The 24,820-nt window shown below is 37.6% G+C and overlaps 1 protein-coding gene across 2 annotated transcripts in view; it reads right to left on the bottom strand.

Moving 5' to 3' along the window:
* Positions 1-5,725: 5,725 nt before the first annotated feature.
* The window catches only part of zdhhc5a (zinc finger DHHC-type palmitoyltransferase 5a), a 30,427-nt gene continuing 11,332 nt past the window's right edge, over positions 5,726-24,820 (bottom strand). The window contains exons 3-12 of one of the 2 annotated variants that reach the window (XM_007242300.4): positions 23,336-23,457; positions 22,092-22,249; positions 21,549-21,721; positions 20,042-20,144; positions 19,169-19,260; positions 16,059-16,185; positions 14,657-14,774; positions 13,771-13,883; positions 8,964-9,883; positions 5,726-7,722 (exon numbers count right to left, since the gene is read on the bottom strand). In XM_007242300.4, the coding sequence (XP_007242362.3) occupies positions 7,491-7,722; positions 8,964-9,883; positions 13,771-13,883; positions 14,657-14,774; positions 16,059-16,185; positions 19,169-19,260; positions 20,042-20,144; positions 21,549-21,721; positions 22,092-22,249; positions 23,336-23,457 (2,158 nt within the window). In that variant the 3' untranslated portion in view covers positions 5,726-7,490. Of the gene's footprint in view, positions 7,723-8,875; positions 9,884-13,770; positions 13,884-14,656; positions 14,775-16,058; positions 16,186-19,168; positions 19,261-20,041; positions 20,145-21,548; positions 21,722-22,091; positions 22,250-23,335; positions 23,458-24,820 lie in introns of both variants that reach the window. The other variant, XR_001518506.3, reaches the window with a different exon arrangement.

The raw sequence follows: 24,820 nt of genomic DNA, 5'->3' as shown, positions 1-24,820 counted from the left end.
GACAGCAGTTACTTGTTACTAGCAGTTAATGTTACTTGATCATACATTCCATATATGACATTGTGTGGGTGTTTATTTAATGGGAATTCCTCAATCCACTGTGTCACAGTTTATGAAAGGCATTCCCACGCTCAGTGGACAGTGCAGTGGATGGTAATTGAGTTGTCTAAAATTGTCTGTGTGAACAGGCAGAAATCACATCCACATTTAATGCAAAAGTACCCATAGATATATCACAAAGCATTGCAGATTTCTTTAGCTTCTATTGGACACTGCAAAATTCATATCATGATTTTGGCATGTCAGTGTAAATGTCCAAATCGTTGTGGACACAGCTAAATTAATGCATTTAGCTACTTTTGCAAAGGTTGCAACCATTGTTATGACAGGTGGGCCTGTAGAGAAACATTGTCAGAAGAGCAAGCACGCTCTGAAACACAAATATAACCTTTGAGCATTGAGCTGTGAAACTGTGTTCTATGAACTTATGGTACTTATAATCCCATATTTTAGGGTTGAGTTGGGGATGAGTGAGGTGATCATCCAGCATCGTGGTCTCAATCAAGGGCGTAGGAGCAGGTTTGATATTGGGGGGGACACATTTGCCAATATGAACCCAAGCCCACCCTATAGTTTCTTAGAACAACATTTGTGGAAATTACTTTTCCACACAAATAATATTTTTTTTTCTGTATTTTGTTTTTTTATAAGTTAACAAGGTGATTTTACAACCTAAACATGTTACTTCACATTACATTTACTGTTGTAAGAAAAAATTATGCATATACATATACATATGACAAAAATGATCAGTTATCACCTAATATTTAAAATAATATAACAGATTTGGTTATTATTATTATTATTATTATTATTATTATTATTATTATTATTATTATAATCATGTATTGGCATGTCAATTCTGTTGTATATTTACATTTTCTCCACTCTTTAAAAAAAATCCTACGCTTTTATTTTTCTATTAAGAGCTCTTCTAAAGATTGGTGTCCTTTTATGTAAAAGAATGTAACATAAAGATTCATAAAGATTTTAATTATAAACGTCAGGACATGTGGCCTTACTGTGAACCCTGTTCTTACATATTCTACTGAATATTAACACTGTTCTACATATTCTACAGCTTTCTCTGCTTTAAAGACATTTAGTAAGTGGTGGTATGATGTGTCTAATACACTGCTGGATATACATGATTAAACTCAGTAAACTCAGTAAATGACTGTTTATTAGCTGATCAGATGGATCAGGTGGAAAACACAATTTTGGGGCAGTGATCAGGGTTAAGAAATTGCTTTAAACTACAAACATAAAGTACTGTACTAAATTCTGACTATCCACTACATCTGGCTTCTAGATAACTAGTTAACTAAATGAATTTTTGTTCATTATTGCTCACAGTAAATCCTGTAATCCTAAATTAAGGTACAGGGCAAGTTGAACATTACGTATATAGTTTATTTTTTCTTTAACGTTGACTTCCAATCTATCTAATTCCAAAGTTAAGCTAACTCACTCACACAGCTGCAGTTTATTAATCACAGTGGGTTTAAACTGTGTGCTGATTTAGAGTCTTGTATTTTTAACCAGCTATCAGAAACATCATCACAGTTTATGTGGTTAGCCTATCGTTACCTTTCTTTTAGAAAAATCCCCGTATATCCAGAGTTAAATCAGCTGAAGCTGCTGCAGCCCGATCCCGCTGCTAAATCTCACAGCGAGGGGGCGGGGCTTCCCCCACTAGCACACCGCGGGCCGCAAAACCAGCAAGCTGATTGGCTGTTTGTGCTGAGAGGCGGGACTTAATACCTGAACCGGCTCCGTGATTGGTCCGGTCTGTCTCCTCATTAATAGTACAGCTGATCTGAGCGAAACGATATAATTTTTGGGAGGGACAAATCCACCTGTTTCCAATATTGGGTGGGACATGTCCCACCCATCCCCCCCGGTTCCTACGCCAATGGTCTCAATAACACTCGCTATGGCTGAATGCAAACAAATTCCCAAAGCAATACTCCAAAATCTAGATCAGGGGTGTCCAAACTTTTTTGTTGGGGGCCAGAAGGAGAAATATATTTGAAGTCACGGGCCACAGACTCTATAATAAAACAAATAATGAAATATACCACTTTAAATAATACTTTTTTCTTGATTATTTCATTTACACACCATTTTACTTGACTTACTATCTTTATCTTTGACAGTGTTGTGTAAACTAAGATTTTTCAAATTGATGTTTAATTTCATGATGTCTCTTAATATTAAACTTCTTAATTACGACAACTTTTAGACTCTTTGGCCCGTTTTTCTGCGCTAGAAATGCGCACTCTCTCTGCTTTTAGACTCTTTGGCCTGTTTTTCTGCACTAGAAATGCGCACCCTCTCCACTTTTAGACTCTTTGGCCCGTTTTTCTGCGCTAGAAATGCGCACTCTCTCTGCTTTTAGACTCTTTGGCCCGTTTTCTGCGCTAGAAATGCGCACCCTCTCCGCTTTTAGACTTCTTTCCCCCGTTTTTCTGCCCTAGATATGCGGACTCTCTCCGCTTTTAGACTATTTGGCCTGTTTTTCTGCGCTAGAAATGCGCACCCTCTCCATTTTTAGACTCTTTGCCCCGTTTTTCTGCGCTAGAAATGCGCACCCTCTCCGCTTTTAGACTCTTTGGCCCGTTTTTCTGTGCTAGAAATGCGCACTCTCTCCGCTTTTAGACTCTTTGGCCCGTTTTTCTGCGCTAGAAATGCGCACTCTCTCCGCTTTTAGACTCTTTGGCCCGTTTTCTGCGCTAGAAATGCGCACCCTCTCCGCTTTTAGACTCCTTTCCCCCGTTTTTCTGAGCTAGATATGAGCACTCTCTCCGCTTTTAGACTCTTTGGCCCGTTTTTCTGCGCTAGAAATGCGCACCCTCTCCATTTTTAGACTCTTTGCCCCGTTTTTCTGCGCTAGAAATGCGCACCCTCTCCGCTTTTAGAATCTTTGGCTCGTTTCTGACACCTAGCGTTCAAACTTTGAATCTCACATTAGAAAAACCTGCTTAACAGCGGGCCAACTTTCATTCTATTTCTAAAATACCTCGCGGGCCGCTCCAAAAAAGGAAACGGGCCGCAAATGGCCCGCGGGCCGTAGTTTGGACACCCCTGATGTAGAGGAAAGCCATTTGAGGACAGCAGAGAAAGCTACTTCAATCTTTGATTGTCAAGCTCCTTTTAATACACTTTTATGAAGAATATGGATATTTTTTCTTTATGTAAATGTAACATGTAACTTAAAGGAAAACGAAAGCAAGGCCACATTATAGCTGAGTTCCAACATGTTAGAAGGTTTGAACAGGCAAATGTTCCACAGGCTGGCAGAGCAGATCTTGTCCAAGAAACTCACAGTAACACAGTAAGTAACTATACAGTAGCTGCTGAGAGCAGAGCTGACAAAGCTAATCTGAAACCCTATATGATGTGGAAGAAATGAAGCTACAGCACAGAAAGTGCAGCTGATTTTTGGTTCCAAAGTTTAGATGTGATTAAAATTAAATGCATACTTAACAGAGTATAGCATAATGGCTAATTTACTTAATGACTTTCCTCTGGAGCTTAACGAAGAAATGTAGTAGACGTGGTAAAGATAACTGCTGGTATTTAGTACAAAACTTAATACTTTATCCATATAATGAGGCTATGTTCACACTACCTGCATAAACCTAATATATCTAAATTGATAAATCCAGATTTGATAATCTGGACAGCAAAAATCCAAATCCACATTAAGATTACAAGTGTAAACTCACACAAGACCCACACATACAAAACCGATCACTCAGTCCACTTCAGGAAGTGGTTTGAAATGTATTTGTGCCACATAACAGCAGTGTTTGAAAGCTAAGTCTCGCCAAGATTTGTTCAATAACCGAAACACAGTACTAACTGCAATCAAACAAACTTGAATATTTCATCCCACAGAGCGATGAGACTTCAGTGACTGACCAGAGATGCAGCATGTGGTTAAAATTAAAATCTTATAAGGAATAGTGGTTTGCCATATTGTATCATACACAATAATATTGGCAACATTTTTGAATATCGTAAATGATATTATGCACTGAAATATCATCCATCCCTTATTATCACGAGGTTAAAAAAATAAATAAAAATCACACTGTTCTCGTTTTCCATTATATATCTACTAGAAACAGATAATATCTGTCTAGTATCATTTACTTCACTTTAATCCTGGATATATGGAGATATTTGGAGTGCATTATTAGTATCATGACATTCTGGATCATTGACTTCTGTTACAACCAGGTGAAAATTATTGTATTTAAAAAAAATATATATCTCAGTTAGGGGTGTGCCATATCATATTGTATGCAATAATAGAATTTTTTTTTTTCCAGTAGTTTATTCTTATTTTTTTTTTTGTCATTTAGTGCTTTGTCATATCACCAAGATAATATTGTGATATTATTTTAGGGCCATATCGCCCACACCTCGTCACGATATTAGTCATGAAGTGACCAGGTGTAAACGCGGTCTCAGTTTGGATGCTTTGGCTCCTCAAATTAGATTTCAAAGGCTGTGCCCCAATTGTGTATTACATATTAATACCATCATTTATATAATACATACTAATCCTAAGATTGCAGGTTTGGCACATTCATATGAAATATTAACATACTTGCTGTTTTTCTACTATCATAAAGGGACCATTGAGGGACCATTGAGAGCATCCTGAGCATCTGCATCACTGCCTGGTTTGGGACCTGCACCGTCTCTGACCGCAAGACCCTCGTGGAGGGGCGTCTCTCTGCCCTCCATCACGGACATCTACACCACCCGCAGCATCCGCAAAGCAACCAGCATTGTGAATGACCCCACCCATCCCTCACACGAACTGTTCTCCCTCCTGCCTTCGGGAAGAAGGTACCGCAGCATCCGGTCCAGCACGACCAGATTCTGCAACAGCTTCTACCCCCAAGCCATCAGACTCCTCAACTGCAGAGACTGAACTGATGGTTTTTCTGTACATGCACACACACTCTTACCCCACTTACCCCAGAAAATGGAAAGCACTAAAAACCCTACTACATCACTGGACTCTATTGCACACTGTGTAATAGAGGTAATTACTACCTCACTGGTCTTTTTTGCACACTTTTTGCACACTGCATAATTTGCACACTGTCTTGTTATTTATTATTCTTTGTCTGTATTGTGTTGTATTGTCTGTCTGCACTTTTGTACTGTTGCACTATTGTTCTGTCTACACTGTGTTTATGTGCACCATGGTCCCTGGAGGAACGTTGTTTCGTTTCACTGTGTATATAGCTGAAATGACAATAAAAACCACTTTGACTTTGACTTTGATAAAGTGCTGAGGCATTGCTATGCCAATATGCGGTACTGCAAGTACTCCAGCAGTGAAGCTCGGCTGCATATATAATTAAGCCTACGTCATTACCACAGCAGATACTGTAGGTTTGTGATGTCCAGACATGCAAATCTGTGCATGCAAATTGTGAGTAGAAGTGTGGACGGTCATCTCCACGGATCTAATTTGGGAAACAAATCCATTGCGCCTGTAGTCTGAACATATGCTTTTAAAAGAACACTGTGGAAGGAAAGGTTGTTTATTAAATTCCAATACAAACATTTAAAACATTAGAATTAAGGAATCATCTTATAAATTTAATATCAGTGCAAATGAAGGATCAAACAAGTGTGATTTATAAAGAGTTTATTACCAATGCTCAACCACACACACGCACACGCACACACACCTACATTCACTCACACTGAGCTATACAGTACACTTTTTTCCTTCTCAAGTAACCTACTGATCCAGAGTCCTGCTGAGAGGCCATTCTTGGGCTGTTTAACCAGCTGACAAAACACTTTCTGCCAGACAAATGATTATTTTTAGTCCTGCCTTGATCTAAATCTCCATCCAATGCCACTGACAATTCAAGGAATCACTGAAACAAGCCCTGCAAAAATGTCCATGAAACCTTTTTTTGTTTTATTATTTTTTAGAAATAAAAATTAAATAATAAAAAATTCATAACTACAGTGGTCACACTGATTGGTTTAACCACTGTCCTGTCAGAGTGCACAGATATACTGTAGTTCCCCATCTGTCTGGCCAACTAGCTTGTAATCATAATTGGTCAGCTAGCCAAGGCCACCAGAGAGTTATCTCTCAAATGATAACTGAAAAAACAGACATTTATCAGAGGCAGACATACTTTACAATGTAACTCTGAAAAGTATCCCATTAAACGGGCAAACCTGTGTACGTGTGTGTTTATCAGATGTTTACAGATGCTACATCTCAGCGGCTGTGCATTACATAGGTTCCATCTGGCTGATTTAATTTTTTTTACGATTTATTTTTACCTGGAAACCCAGGCGCAGCCTCTGAGTTGCTGTAGCAGCTGTCAATCAAAAGTAGGCAAGTCTTCCCAAACCTATTTGATTGGTTAAAAATCCAAATTGGACATGAATCTCATCAGCCTTAGTAGAAAACAAAAGGGCGCATTCATGTAATGCATATTTCGAGCAGGTTCTTTAATCTTTAAATCAGAAATGCTTAACACACATGATGCGTGGACCAAAGAACCGGCGTAAAAATGTGCACTATTCAAATATGCCCCATATTATTGATCTCATCAATAGCTATTTATAAATTCATATAAAATAACATTTCGAAATTAAATAAAATAAAAAGATTTCTCCTTGATTTTCAAGGCAATTGCTCTAAAACACCATCTTGAAAAGGCTTGTCCTTTAAAAAAAAAAACAATTATGCAATTTCCTTTCCAAGCAACCCATTACTTTAATCCACTACCATTTACGGCTTTGCTTCTCCAGTTCCAGGTCAATGCACAGAAGCAGAATGGTCACAAGCCAATCACAGTGGTCCAGAGTGGCAACCGCATGCCATAAAGTCTCTGATATAAATCCATCTACTTGGAGAACGTGCCAAGTAGAAAAAAACAAAACCATCATCATTTTCTCTATACAGAACATACAAAGCATCATTTACACCCACATCATAGAGCAATCTTCTTCTTTTTCTTAAAACAAAAATAGCAGTCCAGGTAATTTGCCACACCCATAGCATGTCTGGTCACGCCTCCTCGTTAATGACAAGTCAGGAAGTCCAGCCTCGAAAGTGAGGGATTTATAGAACAACAGGGTGCCAGATTTGAGCAACAGCACTCTACTCCTCCTCCTCCTGAGTGTCTTCTCTGACCATAAACCTGCTGGTCAGATTTAGATTTTTTTTCTTTTTGTTTTAACTCATCTGTAAATTCAAAACCGCTGGAGTCCTATACTCAATCTTGTGTGTGCACCAAGAAGTGTCTGCTGCACACCACATGCTTCACTTCCTGTATTGAGGCTCTCCTGTTGGAGCGGACAGAAGGAGGTGGTGGTCCAGGTCCAGCTATTTTGTCACCAAGCCAGTCGAAGCAGCCGCCCATCACTCAGACCGATATCTCGTAAGTGGTCCCTCCGACGCCCGTCACCTTCTTCACCCCACCTCCAGGCTTGTGGGCGGGGCTCTGTGAAGAACCAGCACTGGGATAGGCCTGTCCTGGGCGGGTGGAGACACTGACTGGATGAGAAGGAGAAGACGGGGTAGAAGTAGGAGACTGAGGGAGAGAAGATCTGGGCTGCCCGTTCGTCCGACTATAGGATCTCATCTGAATCTCGTCCCTGAAGAAATGTGAAGAAGAGGGAAGGAAAAAGTGAAAAGGGGAAAGAGAGAGAGAAATCTAAGAAAAAAATATGTTATTAATTAGTTTGCATACACTATATGTCCAAATGTTTGCGGACACCTCATCTAATAAATGCATTAATTTAATTTATTTAAGCTGCACCAATTGCTTATACATATCTGCAAATGCACAGAACCACACAGCTTGTCTAGATCCTTTGGAGAAGTATTCCCATAAAAAATAAGATTTGAGTAGTACTATAGAGTAGATCAACATATTTGCTATTGGCACTGTGCCCCAGGCTAGGTGTGAGCTTGAGCTGTGATGCATAGTGACATTTTAGGGTGTGCAAGATCATGTGACCCAAATTAAATCAAACAACATTTTTGGATGCTAAGAAAATTTGAAGACACTGTCTTTTTTTTGTCAGAGGCAAATAATCTGCTCAAACTCTTATATTTTCCTTTACCTTGGTCACATGGAGCACATTTTTCTCATCATGTCATGATGAATCATTTAAAATAATATATTTTTTAAATAATTAAACATACTGCAGAAAAAAGAAAAAGTTGCAATTTCAATTTATTCCAATTTTGTCCAGCTGCAAGTGTCCCAATTACTTTGTCCATATAGTGCATGTACAAAAATACAATCAAATTAAATCTACCTGAACCAGCAACACAGATTTGTTTAACAACTTAATAAAATATCATATTTGTGCTGAAAACATTAAGTGTTTTTTTTGTTTGATTCTGAGATACAGAGGCTTTATTTATGACTGTTATGGGCAAAAGTATATTTTTTAAAAATACAGTATGATATACCTATATTCACTTTCCACAGTACATGTGTACTGTGTTATATGTACTGTGATAATGCTTTAATGAACTTTATGACTGTATTTGAATGTGTAAAAATAAAACTTGGTGTGCTAGCAGGTGTTTCACACTCTTCAAATCACCATAAAAGCCCTGTTTATGGCATCAGCTAATTTAGAAAGTTGACACCATGTAAGCACAATGATTTGCAAGCAAGCACAGACAAGCTGTCAGTGAGTCCAGGCAGCATTTTACGAGGCAACAAGAGCTTGAGAGGAAATCAAAAGGTGGGAAAATCCAGAAAGGCCAAGTGAAAGAGAGAGATGCACTCACAGGAGTCTGGGAGGAGGAGGAGTAGGAGGAGGAGGAAGGAGGCAGCAGGCTGCGCAGAGCGTCGAAAGGCTGAGGGGGTGTTACTCACTTGGGCGCCTGGATGCCCACTCCCCCGACTGAAGCGGAGGCCTTGCGGACCAGGCGGTACTGCATCTCAGCGGCTGCGGCGCTGGAGTAGGACAGAGACTTGCCTAAAGGAGGAGGGTGGGGTGAGCGGGGCGGATGGGTGGTTGGGGGGAGAGGAGCGTCCGTGGAACGAGTGCGGTACGGGTACGAGGGCTGCGACAATCCTGAGTCAGACAGGAGCGGAGGGCGGGCAAAGCGCGGAGGCCGGTGGTGGTGATGGTGGTGATGGTGGTGATGATGAGGCTGGGCATCATGGAGCAGCCTCTCGCGCTCTCTTTCGGGTGGAAGGGGCGGGGAGGCGGGAGAGCCACGTAGATAGGCAGTGCGGTGCGGTGAAGCAAGCAGGGCGGAGCTAGAGGCAGAAGACTGGTGCAGCTCCGCCTCCCGCTGCTGAACAATTTGCGCAGACAGGAATGGGGAGCTGTAGCCGAGCACAGGTGTGCGCGCTCGCCCGGGAGAGAGCTCAGGCGCTGCAGACTCAAAATCAGGGCTTTCAGAAGGCGTGAGCAGACTGTCGTACGACAAGCTGCCATTACGAGGGGCTGGAGGAGGCGTCTGATTGGCTAAACTTTTGTAGCTGGTGGAGGTGGTGGCGTCTGATGGTGGCGCGTTGTGGGTGGAGCGAACGCTGGAGGAACGCGAGCCACCTCCAGAGAGCACAGTGGGGTCTGAGAAGGAGGGGTAAGAGCGTCCCCCGAGAGAGTAGCCAGGGATCCCGGGGCCCGGAGGCCCACCCTGGCCCACTGTGGGTCGCTCAGCACCCCCGCGCTCTCCTCCTCCCCCCTCACGGCCATCCAGACTGGGCTCAGAGCGGTAGCCTGGCTGCTGGCTGGACTGGAGGAGAGAGGAGGAGGACTCCTTCAGACTGTCCCCACGACTCATCTAGAGAGAGGGAGGGAGAGAGAGGGATAGCAGGAGAGAGGCAGAGAAAGAAAACTGGATTAAATATAGAAGAATCTGAATCTGCTTCAGGAGTAGTAAGACACAGCTGAGGAGAGGAAAGAAGGAGGAGGAGTTATGCTGCTGGAAGTGTAGTTAAGGCATAAGCACTGAGGGGGTAATTAGGACAGAAGAAGGGAGGACCAGTCCTGGAGCACCATATTCCAGCACAGATTAGTGATGTGATTTTCCTGCTTAAGCACACCTGATTCAATTCATCAGGTAAATACCAGATTTATTAGGTGTGATCAAGCCAGGACCTCAGTATACGTAAACTGTGCTGGTCTTTGGCCCTCAGTTCTCCCCCTAGAGCTGGGTAATATGATAAATAACCGACACAGACAAAATGCATCAACAGTATGTAAAAAGCTGTTTGTACAATTAGCACTCTCTAATGAAATGTACAGGGAGAAAAATGTTCTTTAAACATGTATGATATCTTGAAAAACTAAAATAAATAAATAAATAAATAAAAAAGTCAATACGATGAGAAAATTTGACATATAAAATTGTGTCATATTACCCAGCTCTATCTCCACACTCCTTTAATAAAGTCTACTGATTAAGTTCAGTTCTGCTCACAACTGGTCTGATCCATTGTGACAAAGGCAGTATCTGTCCACATTCCCTGTAAACTGTGCAATAAGATAAATCAGCATTTAGTTATATCAGCATCTCTGAATAATTTGTTACATGACTGTTCTGTGACTGTTGAGTTTATAATGAGAAAAAGGAGAAAGGCTCTTGCCTTTATTTCTTTAAAGAAAAAATAAGTTTTTCCACTTCTCTAAAGTTCAATTTTAGAAGCTGGAATATGATCTGCTATGCAAGATCCCAGTAACATCAATCACATTGTAAGATGTCTGGGCAGGGTCTGGGTTTTAAATTTGGCTGCAAATTAAATGCTTGTTCTTCATAATGCATAAGTCACATTTTTACGATGCATACTATCATGTTTGCATTTACACGAACTGTTACATCTCTACTCATTTGTGACTGAATTTCTGCCCACGTCTCAATGGAATATTAGTAAAGCAAAACTGAAGATGGAAACTGAATAGGGAATTTGTTCTACAGCTAAAGTGACACCATAAGAGAGACAAAACAATACGTTATATGCAGTAAAGACACATCGGGAGTCCACGCTACAATTTTTGGGGAGAAAAAAACTTGACAAAACCCTTAATGTAAATAGGATCATGAAATTTACTGCCATCATGTAATTCACATCACAGGAACATCTTGGACAGGTGAAAAGTGCAAACACAATATCTCCATACCAATCACCCATTACAGTAACACCACATTCTTGTTTCTACATTCATATTCAGAATATTCTAACCACCTGTTTGTTACTATACTCATAATCAATATTATCAAATGTTTACACACAGAGTGATCTATTTTAAGCATCTATTTCTTTTATTGTTCATTTTATGGTTATGGCTTACAGCCAATAAAAACCCCAAAAATCATGTCTCAGAAAATGAGAATATTATATAAGACCAATTGGTTCTTTTGGCAGTGTGGGCAGTGTGCCAAGTGCTGCTGGAAAATGAAATCCGCATCTCCGTAAAAGTTTTCAGCAGAGGGAAGCAAGAAGTGCTGTAAGATTTTGTGGGAAAACAAAACTGCACTGACTTGGACTTGATAATAAAACACAGTGGATCAACACCAGCAGATGACATGTCTCTTTATCCAAACCATCACTGATCATCAGTAAATTTTATATTTCATTTGTAAATCAAGGGAGCAGAGTCTGGAGGAAGAGTGGAGAGACACACAGTTCAAGCTGCTTGAGGTCTAGTGTGAAGTTTACACAATCAGTGATGGTTTGGAGAGACTGGCTTACCATCTTCCCTCTGCTGACAACTTTTATGGAGATGCGGATTTCATTTTCCAGCAGGACTTGGCACACTGCCCACACTGCCAAAAGTACCAATTGGTCTTATATAATATAAACATTTTCTGATACACTGATTTTTGGGTTTTCATTGGCTGTAACGCATAATCATCAACAATAGAAGACATACGCGCTTAAAATAGATGTTATAGTTTTTTGAGATTCATTGGGTATATGCAGGGATTTAGGTATATGCAACCATTGTCACCACCATCAGTGATTTAGTGGAAGAAAGCTGTGCTCAGTTTAGCCAATAAAAGGCAGAGATGAAAGTCAGCACTGTGCTATATTCTAATTTAGGCTACCGTAATCCAGTGCCGTACAGCCGCAATGCGTGTTGCGTACAAACAAATCCACTAGCTCAATTTGCGGTGCTGCTAAATCCAAGTCTGCCTTTCTCTCACGGCTGTGCTAAAAGGACAGATGGTGAGGTTGAGTGTGCTGTTGGAAATGAGGAAATAATGAAAATGACTGTTCTATTGTATCAATTAGTAACTGTGTTGCATACAAAAAATCTGCACAAAGTGCATTGTTACCCAGTGAATGTAGCAGAAGGAAATTACATTATCAAAATGTTGTATAATATTTCAAAGTAACCTCAATTTTTGCTGTCCTCAATATTGCCTGTTGTTTTTACTTAGCAAAAAGAGTCTGAAGGTCAACTTTGTTTAAAAACAACAGTTTTAAATTTAAAGCTGACTGCTCTTTAAAAGAATGTTTAACTGCATTACGATGCTACTATTATCATTAAGTCAGTGGCATGCCAATAATATTTTGTATCGCAATTATTTTTATTGGGACAATATACAGCTCAGGAAAAATTAAGAGCCCATTTCAGTTTCTGAATCAGTTTCTCTGATTTTGCTTTTTTACAGGTATGTGTTTGATTAAAATGAACATTGTTGTGTTATTCTATAAACTACAGACAACATTTCTCCCAAATAAAAATATTCTCATTTGCTGAAAATGAAAAATGACAAAAAGATGCAGAGCTTTTAGACCTCAAACAATGCATAGAAAACAAGTTCATCTTCATAAAGTTTTAAGAGTTCAGAAATTAATATTAGGTGAAATTACCCTGGTTTTTAATCACAGTTTTCAAGCATTTTGGCATGTTCTCCTCCACCAGTCTTTCACACTGCTTTTGGATAACTTAATTTCACTCCTGGTGCAAAAATTCAAGTAGTTCAGCTTGGTTTGATGGCTTGTTATCATCCATCTTCCTCTTGATTATATTTTAGAGGTTTTCAATTTGGTAAAAATCAAAGAAACTTATCATCATGGTCTCTTCTTTTTTCCAGAGCTGTATAATTGGGACAGCAAAATTTGTTTATTGTGAGTGGCCTAATAACAAAACCAACTAAATAAAACAAAAATTGTATATATATAAAAAAAAAATGTACAGCAGCGAAAAATTCCTGCAGAGAGATGAATCTGGGCTTTAATGTTAGCAAGCCTAAATGTAATCATTGAGCCTGTGAGACAAGTTGCGTTACAAGAAGAGAAAGGCTTAGAAACAGACAAACAAGGACACACACACGCACAAATGTAAAAAGAAAAAGTACTGAGTACAGTGTCAACTTACTGATACTGTTCAACTGAAAGCCACTGGGTCAACCAAATCAAAAGAAAGAAAACACATTAATGCAGAAGAATGGATTAAAAACAGAAAAAAGTAAAGAGGATTAAAAAAAAAAAAATTAAGCGTGAAAGAAATCATAACTACACACATGCAGTGAGGGATGAATGAGGTCACAATGAAATTAATTATATCACTGCTTCTACATGAAATCACAGAGCCAGATTTAGAGACTGATTTGCACATTCACACTGATACACAGCATGCAAACACTTACATTATTAAATTAGACGTATCCTCCATCTCTAGAACTCTCAGAAACATGTGCCACACAAACACACAGCTTACCTGGTTGGCATAGGCGTGTGTTAGCGCGGTGTGGTTCTTCCCTGGGCTGCTGTAGGTAGGTCTGTATTTGTACATGGTAGGTGTTGGTGGAGCTTTATTTAACAGGCTGCTCTCTGAAAAACAGAAAGCAGATATGTGAGCAACAAGTTTAACTGTTTAAACTTGGTCATTTTGTGCAACTTCAGAAACAGAATTATGTTTGGATAAGGCCAAGCCACTTAAACACTCCCAAGACAAATTAGATACAATCTGGTCATTCAAGCCACTTCAAGAGGTCTGAGATAAATTGATTCACCTTACACCAGTGTAAACACAATCATCTCTTCAAGACACATTAATAACTCCTCCTAGTACATTTCAAAACCCAAAAATATTTGCCACAAAATGACTTGAGATTTCCAGTGCCTAAAATTGGGATACAGTTTAGAAAATAGTCACATGGTGTAAATGGAGTAAGTGGAAATTTGTTTAATGCCATACTAAACATATAACAAGATAAAAAAAAACAAAAAAAAACAAATATTGTGTATATAAGAAAACCTGGGATAACCTCTAGTTTTACAATTAAGCTATTTAATATGCATAATATGCATTTGTTTTATTCAAATTTCTACTATTTTTTTAGTTACAAAATAGTCCTTGTAAAATATAATGTAATCACATCTCTAATTTAAATATTTTAATCAATTTTGATTTAACTACTAAAATTGACAGATTTTGTCCATTTTGAACTGTTAATAATTTAATTTTTTTCTGAAGATAAAAGGTAAAAAATTATGACACTTGGCTAATAACCCCACATTCACTTTTTGTGTCCAACCTCTTAAGAACCACACAAGAGAAGCATTGTTGTTATGTTGCTGCTCAAATGACAAATTCAGCATACCTTCAGAGTGTCCACTGGATCCTCGCGAGAGACCGGGGTATCTGAGCTCTGGTTTAGGAGGAGGAGGCGGTTCAGCATCAGCCGACTGACTCTCCATCATCTCTAAACTACTCTTAGACTGAGGGAAAGAGATGGAGAAAAAGATGAGGTGAGAGAGAGAAAGGAAATTTCAGTCAGTATAGATTATCACATGTTAAATATAAAACCCCTATATCATATGCCTGGCTTTAGGCAATGTTCCAATACGTTGATGTGTGTCTGCTCTAAAGAGTCCTAATGTACTGGCAATACTTCTGTACAGGAACTAAACAAGCTGTGTGTGTGCATTTGCATCGGTGTCAGCAATTTAATAATTTAAAATAGCTGAACGCACTCATTAGAAGGCGTGTCCACAAACACATATACAGTGCATTCCTACATGTAACATGACCTAAAAAATAAAATAAAAAAAATCAAGGAAGGCTACAGAAAAAAATACAATGAAGGCATGATCACAACAAATGACATGATATTATCTGCTTATCAATCAACCATTATTTTGACTCTAAAGTATAGAGCATTTACAAGAACAGGGATTAACATGCCAATGAAATTGATAACTACATTTAATCATTTTAAATTAAAAGAAAATGTAAAATATTAAAATATAAAAACAGATATAAATAAAATAAGAGGTTTAATTGATAAGAAATTAAGATAAAAAGAAGATAAGAGATTAATGAAATAAAAGACTCATGAGTATGAGTACACTTTTTTTTTAGTACACTAAAAAAAACTATAATTATAAAAATAAATAAATCATAAAAGAAACAGTAAGTAATAATACAAAAATTATTAACAATAAATAAATGAAAGAAAAAAAAAGAACAATATAATGGTAACTTAAGTCATTTAAATATTAACTATTTACAATTCTAAAAAAGTGGTTACATTTACAGCATTTTCACCCACTATTGTGCCAATTTAACAATTCATTGTATTGCTTTAAAATAACAAAAAAAATGTTTTCCAAATTCTCAGTAATAAGCTTAATTATAGTGCCATTATAATAATAGCCCTAATTTCAGCAGGTCAGTCATTAGTGAAAACAACAAACTAACAATTTAAGAGCCTCAATTTGAACACATCTAAACTAAAGATGATGTTTTAAAAATATATAAATTACCTGTGATGTCAGGTGTTTGATTATTTGATTAAACTAAATTACTTTTCAGAGTAGTCAATAATTAAAATGAGATTTAAGCATAAGCATAATAAAGTAAGAAACGGGAAAGGTCTGTTGGCGATGTCGAACACAGTAAGTGGTAACACAATCGAATGCCGACTAAAAAAATAAATAAAAAAAGAGAAGAGTGACAGAGGGTGAGCACAGAACAAAGGGACGTGTATAAAGATGACCTACCCGGTGCAGATCTCCTTGGATACCGTTGTCGAGCACCTTGGCTGCCAGCTGTGCCTCGGAGAGCTGTGGCCGTAGGAAGGGGGGCTGCACTGACACTGTCTGAGCCCTCCGCTTCCTACCCAGGTACCTGACGAGGAGAAATAAAGCATTTTTAGCATTAAAACACTGACTGCCTGATAATACTAATATTACCCAAACTACACAAAAAATGGGGAAAAAACACTTGTTCTATAACTTGGATCTGGATCATCTCAAAAAACATGTATATTGATGTATTAACAAAGCATGAACACATATAGAAATAAAGTCAGTGTTTAATCAGCACAATTAAAGGTTTCTGTGAAGGCCTGTCACAATAAAATCTACTGAACATGACTTGGTATTTACTTGGCAATGAGATGGTGTGTTTATTTTGTTTAAACAGAAGTTTTAGTAGTAGTTATTACGTTTTGTTCATTTATAAAATTTAACCACAGATCATATTATAATTCCATTGTCTGAATATTCATAATAATTAAAAGGTTATTACTATATTATATATTATGCTGTATTATATCTGGCAAAAATGGGTTTTGAAATGACAATAATATAAGTATTACAATTAATTCTCAGACTATATACCTTCCAAAAAATATTAACATATTGGCATATATTACTTTCTATTGCGATGCTTTATATATATTTGCGTGCACTGTAATAGTTGACTATACACGCTTACTACAGAATTCAGCTCAACACTGTATTAATACTACAGCTCTGGAAAAAATAAACCACTAAAATTTGGAATATAATCAAGAGGAAGATGGATGATCACAGCCGTTAAACCAAGCTGAACTGCTATGAATTTCTGAACCAGGAGCAGTGGCATAAAGTTATGCAAAAGCAGTGTGTAAGACTGGTGGAGAAGAACATTACAAGATGCATAAAAACTGTGATTAAAAACCAGGGTTATGTCACCAAAAATTGATTTCTGAACCCTTTAAACTTTATGAATATGAACTTGTTTTCTTTGTATTATTTGAGAAAGTTCTGAAAGCTCTGCATCTCTTTTGTTATTTCAGCCATTTCTCATTTTCTGCAAATTAATGCATTTTAATTGACAATATTTTTATTTGGAATTTGGGAGTGTTGTCTGTAGTTTCTAGAATAAAACAAAAATGTTCATTTTACTCAAACCTATAAATAGCAAATAGCAATACCTATAAATAGCATTTTATTATTATTTTGTCCAGAGCGGTATATATACATTTATATATATATATACATTTATATATATATATATATATATATATATATATATATATATATATATATATATATATATATACACATTTATATATACACATTTATATATACACATTTATATATATATATATATATATATATATATATATATATATATATATATATATATATATATATATATATATATATATATATATATATATATATATATATACAGTGGCTTCTGAGGGGGGAAAACCCTCTTTGGCAGCTTTTCATTTAAAAAGTGTTTAGGGTTAATCTTTAGCTTACATACATCTGTAAAGATGCCAGGAGGGTAAGTCCAGGCTTAGGGAGGGAATTTGGGTTAATATCCTGAAAAATTCAGTACAAACCACCAAGAGAAACTGCCAGAACCCAACATTTTCTACTGATAATGATGATGCACAGCTCTATCTAAAACAGATTAATCATAGGACTGGAGCAATCACACATCAATATTCAAATTCAAGAAAAGCTTCTTTTCATTCCAACCAGGATTGTTAGATCATCATTTTAAATTATGGGCTCATAAAGGGCTGACAGCTTTCTGTACATTGATAAAAAACGGGAACCTGATGCCATTTCAGGAGCTGAAAGAGAAGGTCAATCTTAATAATCAAGATTTTTTTAGATATCTGCAGATCCGTGATTATTATTTGAAAGAGATCAGGTCCACAGATCCACAGCTGGAAGAGAACCCCATTATTATTCAATTAGTACAGGCTTACTCTATACAACCAAAGAAAATAATCTCTAAACTTTACAATGGAATAAGGAACTCAAAAAACAAATCAACTGATTATGTTAAAAAAGCATGGGAAAGAGAGTTAAATATTGTAATACCCCAGTTGGACTGGGATAATATCTGGAAAACACAACTTACATCTACAAGCTCAAGAACTTGGCGTGAATTCAGCTGGAAAAATGTTATTCGATTTTTTATTACCCCTAAAGTCAAATCGATGCATATGGGTGTTTCACAACCATGCTGGAGGAACTGTGGCTGCCTTGACGTAGGACAATTCCATATTTTTTGGGAATGTACTAAAATCCACTACTACTGGGATGAAGTCTGGAACCATATTACCAAAATCCTCTCGCTGGATATTCCCAAGGAGTTCTTGGTGCTTTATATGGGAAATCTACCAGATTGTCTTGTCGGAGCAGATAGATACCTGATGCCAGCAAGAAAGCAATTACTCGAAAATGGATGCAGGCTGATCCCCCTACCATAGAGCTGTGGAAAGATATTGTTAATGAGATATATGAGATGGAATCCCTTACCTTTGCCCTGAGATTAAACAAAGTTAAAATGAAAAAGAAATGGGGAAAGTGGCTAGACTACATTAACACCTGACTGTATTTAATAGCCTTGAATGTTGGAGAATTTTACCCTAACCCTGGTCTCTTTGTGAATGTGTATGTATGTGCATGGATATATCCAGGTGTGTATGTATGCATATAAGTATATATATATTTATATATATATTTTTTTCTTAACCCATGTTTGCTCGTTTTATTCTTGATTTGTAAGCAAGCAATTTTTCTTATTTTTGGATAATACCACCATAATGTCCATTGTACTATTATTTGTTCCCTGGCAGCCTTGTTTGTATGTTCTTTTAAATAATAAGCTTTGATAAATCAATAAAATATAAGTATATAAAAAAGAAAAGCTTCTTTTGTTCAAGCCCAGAACACATGTAATGACAGACAAATGAAAGTGAAGTTAATATAATGTGTTGTGAGAATTCTCATGAGACATAAGTCTTTAAAATTATTAGTGAATGGAATGGAGGGATGGTGTGGAGTAGAGGATGTAATTGAAAGAGTGAAGGACATGCCTGGGTGCCTGTGAGCTGCAGAGAACACGCGATACGTTTCTCCAGCAGCCGTTAGTGAAAGGGTTCACTCCTCCTCTGAATTTCCCCGTCACCTACAGAAAAAAAAGAGAGGGGAAAATGAACATATTCTGGTTTATTCAGCAATATACACACTTTTAAACACATGCAGCATTTGTACTACAAGCTATGTTGCTTTATTCTCTGTTCTGACACTTAACAATAAAATCTTTAGTGAGTCCTCAAAGGACCTGCATATGCTCACATTTTATTTAGCTAGTTGTTGGTGGCACTGATGTGCTGTTGATGAGGAATGATGCATTATGCAATAAGTTATGTATGTGTAAAATGGGATACACACATTTTACACATACAAGCAACAAAAAGATGTTTCCCATGATCACTGCCTCTTCATGCTAAAATCATGCAAATGAATTGAACTGCTGTTTCGGGACTAGTCAAATCTCGCTTCTTGTTGTTGTAGCGAAGATAAAATGTTTAAAACGAAACCATACTTTGATATAATGCTGTTTTAGTAATAAAAACTGTATATTTTTGAAACTCAATCTCAAACTTGAAATAAAGCTATCTAATATCAAAATAGAATGCAGAAAAGATAAGAAACAATACGGTATATATAGAGGTTCAAAGAGAGCGTGAGAGAAATTCCCACAAAGAGAGGGACTGAGAGACTGAAAGAGGGCATAAAGATTAAGATTATAATCTGTGCAGAGGTTATACCCACAAGGGATACAAAACTGCCTTACAAGGATTACAATCCTACCAACATGACCACTGTTGAACCAGCAAAACAGACAAGCCAGCTAGAGATTATGACTGTGCATGTCATGCTCACACACACACATCCACACGCACCTGTTCATTAGTGGTCCTGCCTCTTGCCACCAGTACAATGTGGAACCCCGTCAGGCCTGCTACTGGGATAAAGAAAAGTCCAGCAACGCACATAACCGCCATACTGAGAAAAACAAGTCAAGGAAACAACTAGAGAATGAACACATACATATACAGATGTAATAATAATAATACTATGGTTTTGCTTATTATGTGAACACCGATATATACATTTGTCTAAATATTAATGCACTGGCTTCTTTAATAGATATACCTATTTTTGCTGCACCTTGTAGGTATAGCTGTACTGTTAAAGCATATGGTAAGGTTGCCATTGATTGTTGCAAGTCCCCTAATAACAAAGAACAAGACTTTCATACTTTTACAGATATAATATTCTCCCAAAATAACAAAACAACTCTTGTTCACCTTCATGTACAAGACCCACAATTTGGTTTGGATATTCAGAATTATGGGTGTGTGTGTGTCAATAGTTTAACTGCTGCTGTAGTCTTTTACATAATTACAGACAATTACCAACAATTAAAGACAAAACCAAAATTTCAAAAAACAAAATTTCACTTTCCTGTCCAAGCCATACCATGCGCGGAAAGCAGAGTGTAGGAAAAGTAAGGTGTCATTAGTATGAAGTGCACTGCATTGTGGGACATGTAGTTATTTTAATTGTACTCATCAAGAGCTGCAGTGTAGCAACATGTACTGTAATCTTCTCTCTCTTGCTTCTTGCATTTTTATTTTTTTACGGCCACTGGGCTTATTTTTGTGTTATGCCCAAGCTATCTGCCAATAAATGCTCATCTTTCTGGTGGTAAAAAGAACCATGATTTGGATATTATCACAGAACAGGTGGGAAGGTTTACCTCTTTGTGGTCATGGAGCTAGCAAATGGACATAGCTCCCAGAATCAGGTTAAAGGTAACAAGCATCAAACTCATCACCACTAACCTGATGCATCTCTATATATATATTTATGTCTATCTATATATATTCTTTCTGGAGAGATTGCAATAACATGATTGAGCAGGTATGGTAAATTTATTTAAAAAGTGTTTTAATACATTTATGTTTAGAACATTCAAAATATTTATATTCCAGTTCCACTGTCTAAATGTACTGTCCAGTGGCATATATTTAATTTTTAAATTACAATAACATAGTTTATCGCAATAATTATTGGGACAATATATATAAATGTTATTGTGATAGGTTAAAATAGAGCTGACTGACCAAAGGTAAAAAAAAAAAAAAACTTTCATCTGGCTGATTATTATAAAAATGATGTAGGACCTCCTCACCCCCTTTAGGTTATTTATGAATGGCGTGGACATAGAAATGTACCAAACATGCAATAAAAACTCTAAGCCTGTGCTGGTGTAAATATCTATAGAACTGTCAAACAACAAATCATGTTTCTTAATAACATAGAGCAACAAAGAAGCTGTAGCCAGTAACTGCAAACCATACAAATGGGACACAAACACACATGGAACACAGAATGGAAGGATACGTGACAGCGGAGTGTACTCTGTCGAGGTGCTGTCTGTGGTAGAGGATGAAGAGCAGGCCAAACCCAAAGACCCCCATGATGTGAGCAGTCAGAGAGAGCAGGAACAGGAAGAAATAGCGGTAGTTTCTCCTGCCTATACAGTTATTCACCCACGGGCAGTGATGATCAAAATCCTACAGACACAGAGAAAGAGAGAGATTGAGGGAGGGAGAGATTTACTTTCAGGGCTGGCACTGTTAGCATCTGGACACACATGCCTGCTTACTCACTCGCGCTCACACACACACACACACACACACACACACACACACAAACACACACACACAGAAAGACTGATGCTGATGAAGACCAGGTACACTTTATTTAATTAGTCTAATAAAGCAGATAGATTCTGCCAGCACAGCAGCTGCAAGAACGGTCTAACTGAGGAAAAAAAAAAGAAAGCTGAAGAGAGAGAGATAGACAGAACTAAGGGAGAGCAGAATGACTAGGTTGTAGAGTGTGTCTATATGTGCATTTCAGGGATTATGAATGAATTCATACCTCCACACAGTTGTCACACACTGAGCAGTGTGAGCAGCGAGGCGGCCTATAGAACCGACAGGTGGAGCACCACTTCATGCGCACCTGTATCCCCCGGATCTCCACTGTCTTATAGAGTGGAGCTCGGAAATCATCCTCCTTATCCTCATCTTCCTCCGCTGATACATAAAAACACAAATAAAAACCCTCTGTTAGCATTGTGCTCAATTTCTTATCAGACTGTTAGTTTAACATCCTTATTAGAAGCTGTCACCTACTGAGAATACAGCACCATATGTAATGGATTTATTGTAACAGAATATGTTCTGTACTGCATATTGTAAAGGATTGTAAGGTTTTAACTAGCCCATCTGTGTAGATTAATGTACCGGTATTTAATAAATGCATCCAAATTACCACACACACAACTCTGATACAGGCATTAAATGAATGTAGGCTCCACATTAATGGAGTGTAATGGTTGCATGGCTGTGTCCATTAGCAGGTTTTATTATCTTAATGTCACTCAATTTGAACATGACTACTATTAATGAGGGAGCTCTGTTTCAGCCAGTTACAGAAGGTCATTTACTCCCATAATTACCGGCAAGCTATAAAAACTGTATTCTATGTAGGTTTGTAATGGATTTTAATCACAACGCATTCACATAAACAAAAGGATTAATTTATCAAGGAGGAATCAGTAAAAAAAATGTATATATAGTTTGAAGGAAATTTGCAACAAAAGTTTTATTATTTTTTGTTCCAGTAAATTGGTTCTTACTTTAGAATACTCTGTGTCTACTGGAGGATCTTGATTACAGGTTGGCTAGGTATTTATAAAATAAATATGTTTATGTTACTGTAGTTTTGCAATTGCTTTTTCTTTTACAAAAAAAGACAAAAAACAATCATGCTATTTAATTTATTCACTGGTGAAAAAGTGAAAAAAGGGGCAAAAAATGTTTGTTATTTGACCAAATCTTTCATTTAGACGTTTAAAAAAAAAAAAAAAAACATTTTTAACTAAAAAAGTTTAGATGTAATGAGAAAGAGTATGCAGAGCACTGCATTATTGTAACATTAATGCACACGTTCATCACCATGGCAGACAGCACGTAAACCATCAAAACCAACATGTAAACTGAGCATATTACATACTACAATAGCCTAGTTGTAATAGTAGTAGTAATAACGTTGTATTACTGTGCAGGTACACTTCATGAGTATACAGATTGGTGTGAGTATAGTGGATGGTAGGATACCTCGAGGGAAGATGCCAGGATCCATGAAAGTGGCCATGCAAAAGTTGGCCAGAACAAAAAGGAACATGATGCCATTGTATATTGGCACAGCAACTGAAAACTCCTCTGAAAGCCATGGGCACCTGCGAGAAGAGAGAGAACACAGGAATCCATCAACAAAACATCTTGCGTTAATTACCTCTCAAACACTGAGGGTGTGTGTGTGTGTGTCTGCACATATGAGAGCATGCATATTTCGAGAGAGATGAGAATTTGCATCGCTGACAGTAATGCTGATGCTGAAGAATTTGGATACAGGTAAAGGGGACTGGTTGTCATGGGAACACTGACCCATATTTTTTTGGACTACATGCTGGCCACTCCCATCTCTTTTACACTCACACACACACATTCTCACACACCCTCAAACAAGCCACAAAGGACTGAATGAAGGATCAAAACAAGAGAAACAATAATGACAAACAGGTAAAGCAGTTAGGAGAGAAGATGAAAAAGAAAATGAAAGGAAATAAGAAGAGTCTCAAGGTAAAATGCTGCAAAAAGACCTAGAACAGGATGATGGAGAAGAAAAAAGGTTGGAAAGATAAGAGCGTGGATGAAGCGAAAGACAAATGAAGGGGGCTGAAGGATGATGACTGTGTTTTTCGGGTGCTGTGCAGCAGATGTTGGCCTATTTTATCTGATTTTCTGTCTTTAATCCGAGTGTTTGGTGAGAAAAGAGAGATCAGACCAACTGAATGACTGAAGCAGAAAAGGGAGGTGACTGTGTCTGGCTGCCTGCCAAACACACAGCTTATGTGTGTGGAGTGTGTGTGAGCAGTGAGCATGATTCAGACAGTTCAGAGCTCATGACCGGTGAACCTGAGTGTGTAATTATGAATGACTGTGTGGAAACGGACAACACTAGTACAAAGTAGTACTAAGAAGAATAAGCTCAGTGTTTTGAGGACTGTGTGTCTCAGCTAAGCTGTCTCTATAAAAGCTAAAAATAAAAAAGCTGAAATTTCAAATGCTGAGAGCATGTCTGTTAAACTGAAAAGCAGCTAGAAAAGTAAGAAAATACATTTCTGCTGGGGAGATCATAAAGAAAAGCTAAGAAATTCAGAGATGCATTTGGCCCGACACCTTTCCTGGAGCACTTCTACCTTGCTTACTATGATACAATAATACTGAATCATACTGGTATCATATGTCGCTTTTTCTTTAGTCAATGTCTTAATCTTTTCAAATACCTGACAGTTAGCAGTCTGTGGTTCATACATACCATTGTGTACATGCCAAGACACATTTCTCGCATGTGTAACATATTTGGCAACAAAGTATTTCTGACTACAAAATAATGTTTCCTTGAGTGATGCTAAAAAAGAACCACTTTGAGCTCCAGTATTGAAATTACATATAGTCCTTATTTCTACATTTTACACTAATATGCCAAAAGTGTGGAGTCAATCTCACTCACAAGATAACAACTTACAACTTATACAG

This window comes from Astyanax mexicanus, chromosome 7 (assembly GCF_023375975.1).
Source record: "Astyanax mexicanus isolate ESR-SI-001 chromosome 7, AstMex3_surface, whole genome shotgun sequence".
Lineage (NCBI taxonomy): Eukaryota > Metazoa > Chordata > Actinopteri > Characiformes > Acestrorhamphidae > Astyanax > Astyanax mexicanus.
Note: the sequence above shows the minus strand (reverse complement) of the source record. Positions and strands in the feature narration are given on the sequence as shown.